The sequence below is a fragment of the Coffea eugenioides genome, chromosome 2, assembly GCF_003713205.1.
Source record: "Coffea eugenioides isolate CCC68of chromosome 2, Ceug_1.0, whole genome shotgun sequence".
NCBI lineage: Eukaryota > Viridiplantae > Streptophyta > Magnoliopsida > Gentianales > Rubiaceae > Coffea > Coffea eugenioides.
Genome location: NC_040036.1, coordinates 7,132,754 through 7,141,491, shown reverse-complemented (window position 1 = coordinate 7,141,491; position 8,738 = coordinate 7,132,754). Strand labels below are relative to the sequence as shown.

At 39.6% G+C, this 8,738-nt stretch overlaps 1 protein-coding gene across 1 annotated transcript; it reads left to right on the top strand.

Moving 5' to 3' along the window:
* The first annotated feature begins 4,975 nt into the window (after positions 1–4,975).
* LOC113760608 (L-type lectin-domain containing receptor kinase VIII.1-like) lies at positions 4,976–6,399 on the top strand. Its single transcript, XM_027303257.1, has one exon. It carries the CDS (start codon positions 5,162–5,164, stop codon positions 6,206–6,208), a length of 1,047 nt encoding a protein of 348 aa, XP_027159058.1. The 5' UTR covers positions 4,976–5,161; the 3' UTR covers positions 6,209–6,399.
* The last annotated feature ends 2,339 nt before the right edge of the window (positions 6,400–8,738 follow it).

Genomic DNA, 8,738 nt, shown 5'->3' with positions numbered 1-8,738 from the left:
ACGTACCTGATAAAGTTTACTGTATAAATTTAGTGCCTAAAACAAAGAATTCATGTCAATTTACCTAGGTAAGGTGGAGAACTTTCTTTTTCTTTTTCTTTTTAATAATGGTTACATTCTTGCAAGTTGCCACAACTAATTAATCTAACTTTTAGAAAAGTTTATTTTGGCAAGAATGTTTTGACATTTGAACAACCTTCGAATGAATCAGAATGACAGTTTGTGTGATAAGAGACGTCCAACATCTTCAGCTGTATGACATCAAGGTACAAAGCTAGAAGCAGTCCAACAAGAAATGTCGTCATTTTTTAAGAACAAACTCGCAAGCATGACCATACCTGTGGCCCTGCGTTTCAAGAGTTGATATCACATGGTACGAAGACTTTATTTAGGATCCAAGGCAACGAAAGGTGATACTACTATACTAGTATATGTATATATATATATTTTTTTTTTAAGGGGGAGAGCTTCATTTCCTTCCCCCCCCGCGGGGGCACGGACATTGAAGCTTGCCCTTGAGTTTTCCAAAGGCAAAGGAATCGGCTGCCCACATGCGGTGAGGACCTTAGAAAAATTGCCCAAAAATTTAGATATATAAAGTCTCTCTCTTTATGATGATGATCCCCTCATCACATGACTCCCAACTTTCGACAACCTTGGTCTCCAGTGTGGAGTATGGAGCATGGACACACTTATCACATGATCAGCCCAACGCCTTTGAGCTATCCAAGACCGTAATAGTTGTATTGTACCGCTGCTACCATTAATATTGCATAGGATCTTGAATTTCGTTTCACATTATGGTACGTTGTTTGGTAAAGGGAAAGAAAACACATTTACTCACATTTAACGTTAATAGTAGTAATTCCTGGACACACAATTTTTTTGAACCAACTTCTGCAGGGGCTCAATTTCCAGCTTGGTTTTCTTCTGTCTTCCAAGTTTACCTCTTCAATTGATTCAAGAGCGGACTGTCATTTTAGCCCAACATCCCCTTGAATGGCAATGCACGGAAGTAAAACTACTGGTGTGGACTGTGGTCAGTGGAGTAGAAGAGACAGGTCATGTACTTTGGTATTCATTTCTAGCTTCGTATAATTCCCTCGACATTTCAGTGCCAGTGAGGGTGAATAAAAGGACATACATACAGCTCCATAAATGCTCAAAGTATAGGGCAAATGTGCTGGATTGTAGAGTTTTATCTTATGGTAAAAACGTATTAAGTTGCTAATACTGAACGTATATCTCTACAGGTTTTAGCAACACCTGGTTGGCTCCATTCTTTAGTTGTCTATATAAAAGTTTTAGTTTCTTTTACTGAAGTTTTCTTAATTCAGAGATAGATGATAACGTTTGAAATTACAATGGGTTCGCTCTTTCTGTTTTGTATATGCTTATCCTATACCCTTTAAGACACAGAATACCAAAAAGAAAATCTACCCAGAGAGGCGGCACAATTAGCAGCCAGTCACCTCGGGGGGCGTTGAATATTACTGCTCTTAAGTGAGCGTCATAGGCAAGTATTGAACGGTGATTTGGTCAAAGTAGGACTCAACCCTACTAATTGCAATGACCATTAAGTAGGTATTAGTATAAAGTATTCCGGATTTCAGATGCCTGACATGTAATCTGGGGTTAAAGGTGAGGAAATTGGCCCTCATGAAATACAAATTGTCGTGAAATGGGGAATGTGTAGGCCTAATGTCCCCCGGCTTGACTACAAGTTCTTAACCAGGACACGACTAGAAGACACGCAAATTTCCAAAGGGAAAAAAGTTTGAAATAATTCCTCATCATGCTCTCAGGATTCAACATCGGTTGGTGGCCCTAGCAAACCACAGCCAAAGGGGTCCTTGAACTGTCTCCAGATCATACTCTTTCAATTCAATCCCCAGTTCTGTCATCTTCCAAAAAGGAAGCAAAAAAAAAAAGAAGAAAGAGTGCAATTAAATTTGTGGACGCAGACACACACAGTGGGTAAAAGTGCACAGTGGGTCAGTATAATTCAAGTCTCGTTGCACGTTTTCTTCTCTACACTCCAGGGCATAATCAATCATAAAATCATCCCATCCCATCCCATCCCATGGATGGATGGAAGGAAATTATTGTTTAATCGTGGAATTCTAAATGGGAAACGACAAAGTTGAAGCTGCTCAAATGGGCCTAGCCATGAATGAATTCGTTGCAGAGACCAGACTCCACTCCAGAGAGAGAATGTGTGTCTGCTGGTGGTGTGTGTGCGTGTGTTTTTGCCTGGCCATTTCTCTTTTTCTACCCTCCAACCCAACCAGTCTGGTTTGGAGTCTGGACACGGGTGGCTTGGCTTGCCCATACATGACTTTATATTCCTTTACTATTTACCTGCGGACCGTTTTTTCGTCTTCTTCTTCCCTTTCTTTTTCCCCTCTTTCGTTCGATTCAAAACTGTACCATCTTTAGTTTTTCTTTTTTTTCTTTTTTTTTTTTATGTTCGTGGTGTAAAACTCAGAAGGCAAGTGGAATACCTCGTATCTCCGATGAAAATTACTTACCATCTTGACAGAGTAGACGGCAAAAAACATCTTATTCGCAAGGCAAAATCCCACTGTATTGCTCCAGCACCACCCTGACCATTTTTCAGTCATAACTCATAATAACCCTTGAGCAGACAAGCACAGCATGCCAGAATTTGAACTTGACCAATAACGGATCAGCATCGTTACGGGAAATTTATCCACTCCTCCTCTCTTTTGCCCATTGCTATGAATAACCCTCACAACTCCCAAGAACACACACCTCCGTGGTGTTTATTACTCTTTTTAGTAATTTGTTTTCATTCTGCACTAAGCGCTACTAAATTAAGCATCAAAAGTGTCTCGGGGGATCCTAGGTACGTATAACGGGACTCCTAGCCGTTCGTGTTTGAAGTCATAGGCCGGTGAGTTCCTCGCACGTATATAATGAGACACAATGCAATATCTGATCTATTTAGCATTAATTTTTAGGTTATCAAATAAGTCCTTAAAGGGATACGGATGAATTATGAATATACATAATTTGAATAGTGGAATTTGAGTTACCAAAATATATTAATATTTTCCTTTTTATTTTTTATTTTAGTTTATTTAAAAAAAAAATTTTCATGATATGGTGCTGTGTTTTTGGGTTCAAGAAGATCCTATGTGCTGGAAAGGACGAGGTGCACAGAAACGCTTGCGGGGCTAATATTCCTGGCCCGATCAAATGGTGGCTAGTTGAACGGAAAAATTCATCTTGAGATTGGGGCTTGCCGCTCGGCCGAGGAGTTTCTCTCCTGCTCAAATTGGGCTAATGAGCCCCCACATGAAGCCCAATTGCTGAGACTTGCAGCAATTGTTTCAATATCTATTTTGCATCTTTTTTGATAATTAGAGGGCAAATAGCGTAAATGATTGCTAAATTATTTAGAATGTTCGATTTTAGTCATCAATTTTTTCTTTAACCAAATGATTGCTAAATTATTTAGAATGTTTTTATCATTTAGATGAAAAAGCAAATAATATTGGATGCTTTTTTCGGGTCGCAGGCTTGGAAGTGTAAGCAAGAGTGAGGAAGAAACTCTCAAACCAATTAGCCGAGTTTGGGTTTGGGCTCCTCGAGAGTTAGATATACATAGGGACACATATATGCTGGCACTCATCCTACAATTTTGTCTTTGGGGACTAAGGAAGCGAAGAGGAGTGCCATCTCTCTACAAGGAAAACTAGCCTATATCCTTTTATATATATATATATATATACTGCATGTACGCATGTATGTATACATATACATAGGCTAATCCAAAAACTGGATGTAATTGATGATGTAGATATTCATGCTTAGGTCCACGTTATTAACAAATTGGATAGGTTATTATTTAAAATAATTATTGTAGCATGCAGAGGCCCCATCCTGGGTCTGCACACGTGGCAGCCCAGGGGCGACCTGAACTGGGCTTGCTCCCCAGGCCCACGAGAGACCAGCCCAGGGTGCGCGGCGGGTAGGGCTCCGGGAGGCTCCCGAGAGCTACCCCGCAGAGGGCGGGAAGAATCCCCCTCGGCGCGGGATGGGGAGCTATCCACGGCAAGTCCCGGGACGTACGGAGGTCGGACTTGTCAACAAGTATAAATGGTAACCCATACCTACGGTGCAAGGTACGCTCACTCCTGATGCTCAATATACTCTGACTACGTTACTTCCCGTGAACACTGCTCGCCGGAAAACTAACTTGACCGTCGGAGTGCCCTCGGGGACCACCTCGGGGCCCCCTTTGTGAGATCACTTCTTTCTGTTTTGCAGGCTTGGGACGAGCTCTTCCATCAGCACTCCGAGCTTATCAGGTCAGCTCGGTCAGGGAAAGTTCCGTGCTTCTTCATAGCATTTTTTATGACTTGATATATATATAAGATAAAAAAATAGTTGAAAATATAAAAATATAAATAAAAAATATATTTATGATGCAAGCAAAATAATATTTGAAATAATAGTTGGAGGCATATGCCACATCACCTCCTTTTCGCTTAGGGCTTAAAAAAGATTTTTTTTTTTTTTTTTTTTGTAAATTTGATTCAAGGCTTTAAATTTTGTAGATTTGGATTAGTGTAATGATTTAAGTGCAATCTTTCGCTCCAGTTGCTTTACCCAAAACGGATTAAATTCTAGAAATACCCAAAGTATATAGGTTTGCTATTGTTGAAGAGGTAAAATTAAGACCAAAAATAAATGGAAAAATCTTGAATGGCAACAATTTAAGGGACTGCTGGGTGCTTTAACAATTTTGGAATTCACACATCATCCAATCCAAACAAATTGAGCGAGCCCAATGGCAATAGAGGACAATCAGCATTTAATGGGCCCAGTTTGTTTTTTCCTTTCTGTTTCTGTTCTCCTCCGTCCCTCGGGCGACGCTGACATGGCTAGCATTTCAATAATAATAATACTAATAATTGTAATTTAATGGCTCCAATTCCCAAAGACTAACAGTGACGAAAAGGAAGTGACGAGCCCTGAGTTTCGTCAGTTCAATAAACAGCACTGGAAACTGTCGGCAACAGTAACTCTTTCCCATCCAAAATCCCAAACCCTAACGGACTCCTAACTGTAAAAGTGTAAACTACCAACCCCTAAATTCCATTCATCAAATCGCCCCTGAGCTCGATTCAAGATGGCTGCATTCTCAATTCTCAACTTCACCGTCGCCGTTCTACTCGTATTCCTTTCACGCACTTCCTCGACCCCACTCCCATACGCTCCGAAATTTGATCCCAACCTTCTGCTCATCGGCGACGCCCGGCTCATCAACTCTGCCTCATCTGTTCAGCTCACCGACCCTACGTCTTCTTCAAGCTCCGGCCTTCTTATTCGAAGCAAAACTTTTAAATTTCGTTCCTCTAACTCGAAGAAGCCCGCCATCAAGCCTGTGTCGTTTTCGACGGACTTCATATTCTCAATTTCACCCCACGACGGAGACGGCCTTGCCCTAATTATTGTCCCGGCTGATTTTTCCTCTAAGTTTTCGCGGGATGGTTTTGGGCTCTCTCGGCAAAGCAGGTTTTTCGCGGTTGAGTTTGATACTTCTAGAAATGAAAATGTAGGGGACGAGAATGCGAATCACGTTGGGATTGATGTGGCAAGTCTTCATTCTGTCCAAGTAAGCAATGTTTCTTCGATTGGATTGGTTTTAAATAGTGGGATTAAGCTGCACTCTTGGGTTGATTATGACTCTAGCTCTAAGAGATTAGAGGTTAGGTTATCTGGATTTGGTGGTCCTAGGCCTTATGCTCCTTTGTTAGCTTATCAAATTGATTTAGGGGAAATGTGGAAAGGGGAGGAGGTGTTGGTTGGATTGAGTTCGTCTCGTGGAAATTCAGTGCAGAAGACTTGTATTTATTCGTGGAAGTTTACGGTGAGGATTGCTCCCAACTGGCTGCATAGTCAGCCCGTAAATCCACAGGCGTTTTCCAGTAAACGTAGTGAGGATAAAGTGGCAGACAAGAAAAGCCTGTGTGCTTTGAGGTTGCTTTCTGGTTTGATTTTTGCAACTGGTTGTGGTCTATTGGCAGCATTTGTGGTGCTGTTTCTATGGGCTGTGTTTGCTAATAATGATCAGGTGGCAGTGATCCCAGTTAAGTGCTCAGCAAATCCAGGGGATTTCAGGTACGAAAAGATCCAAGTAGTTTTAGAGGACAGCTCAGATGCTGTTAAGAATTAGAGAATCCAATTTGTATCTGTATCTAGTTTGCTTAACTAATGTTTCTGATGTGGATTCTGATGTTTACTTACGGAGTATTAGAGGGTCAAGTTCTTGCGATGTATCTTGTAACTTGCCAAACTGTTGTTTCCAATGTGCCTGTGGCCTGTAATGTTACTGACAGTAGTATGATCTTGAGCTTCCATTTCTTACCTTTGGCTTTGCCTCTTGCTTCCTTCCTGTTATGCAGATACCAATACTTGAAGTGAGGGATCTGTAAATAAGCCACTTTGCATTTCATAAATCTTCTAGTCAAAAGTTCATGAACGCTTACAATTAACCGTTTAAAGATATAACTATACTTTGTAGTTCGACCCCCTAACCTGAGTCCTAGCATGCGAGGAACAAAAATTCATAAGAAATTTTCAGGACAAATTTATTACAGATCCATAACCACCATAAAGCATATTGTATTTCCTTTTTAAGTTATACTGTTGCTATATGTATACGCTTGAAATCATCCATATTTGATATTCTGTTTGTTGTGGCTTAATCCACTTTTACCACCTGTTATGGATGATTACATACATGATGACTGTTAAAGTCCGACTAATTGTGTTTCTGTGGAGCTAAATATACTTTTCTGTTAAGAGTAACTACATAACCTTAGACTTTAACATCATCCTGAACTGTTTCAAATTTATGAACAAAGGAAAATCAAAGATTTTTATACTTGCAATTCTCTTTTATTTTCCACAGAATATATCCATGCTATCATGGGTTTGCATCAATTGTTACCTATTTGTAAATTTGTCTAGTAAATTCAGCTTGCTTTTGCTGTTATGTGAGGATTATTGCATTTAGTTTCTTCCATGGCTTCATGGTTTGGCTTCTCCCTAAAGAAAGGGTTACAATTACTAAGTTTGGTTGATAGCCAACTGAATATCTCATAAAACCTGGCTCAAGCATTGAAAATCATGACAATGGCAGTGAAGCTAGTGCTCAAGGTTCATTCAAATTTGGGATTTGTGCCTCATGTTAACTGCAATATAAATAAGATATTTATTTCTCTCTCTTGAACACTTTAGATGGTGGGCTACTGAATTTAATATAAGATGTTAAATATGCAAGGATAAGGTATATCAACTTAATGCTAACTTGCAACTTGGATCACCTCAAAAAGAGCTTGAAATCAATGACAGCGGACTTGACCGTGCGGTCACTTGCTCTAGTTTGCAGGTCTATTTTTGAGCATGAGTTTCCCCCTTGAGACTGACGGTGCCTTGTATGTAATTAGTATCAGGGGCGGATCTACGGTGGGGCACTGGCGGCACGGGCCCTCATTATCCCCCTCAAATTTCTATAGTATCCATAGAATTTTGATATAATTTCAATTGTGTCCCTTAGAGTTTTGTGTATCCATTTGTTTATATGCTCCTAAAGTTAGCTTTGATTTTGCCTGTTGCTACAGTTATCATAGAAAGGGTTTTTCGATTATGAATATAGTAAAAAATCGGTTACGAAATAAAATGGGAGACACTTGGATGAATGATTGTTTAGTTACTTACACTAAGAAAAATATATTCCGTGAAGTTCAAAATGAGAAGGTTGTAAACCGTTATCAAAATACGAAAACTCGTCCTGAACAATTGTAAATGGTTTAGTTTGATTTTTGAAACAAAATTATTATTACATTAATAATTTTGAGTTTGTCTTTTTATGTTTTTCATGGAATATATGCATCATTTATACTTGTTGGTAAGTATTTTTTTCCTTAAAAAACTAGAAAAAAGAGTAGGTTAAAAATTTTAGATTTACTTTTGCCTTTTTTTTGGCTCCATCACTGATTAGTATGTTACATGTGCATTTTGGTTTGTCTTATAAGGTGCATATTTGTTGTTCCTATAAGGCTATAACCAGGATTAGCAGACTAGAATTGTTCCGTAAGTAAATTGATGGCAACTATAAGGTTGCTTTGAGATTGAGTTCTATGTTTTCTTGCACGTGCCTGGACCTATAACCAATATGCTTGATGCCCCTTGTTAAGGTCAAAGCAACTCCATCTTTTTTCCAAGGCACAGGTCAGCCTCGTAGAAAGCAAATGAGTAAGGTCTTGGTTGAGTATAATTTTCTCACCTGAATAGGCAATAGGCAGACTTTTGTGTCCAACCACTGTGAAAGTGATAGTGGTCTAATATATGATGATGGGCTCTCTGAGAAAGGTCAGCCCTAGTTTATTGTTACCTTTTTGTTGGTTTTTGCCTTCTTCTTCTTCTTCTTCTAGGAGCAGGATGAGATTTAAAAAATAAGGAGGAAAAATGAAACTCAGGATCTAAATGTTACGAAAATTCTAAGGATTGGTATGGTGGTTTGTACCAATGCATTGGTAAAGTGGTTTGATGGGGTACGGTTGTGATGGGAGCAAGAGGAAAAGCAAAATTGAAGGTTGTTTTTGGTGTGGGTTAAGGCTACCGAAACTTAAATGAATGTAGTGATGGTGGGCTCCTGATTGAAATGACCCAGGACAATTTGTCAGGCACATGGGTTCACC

Bases quoted from the DNA above. Each gene is read 5' to 3' on its own strand.
- LOC113760608 (XM_027303257.1), top strand. From the start codon at position 5,162: ATGGCTGCATTCTCAATTCTCAACTTCACCGTCGCCGTTCTACTCGTA.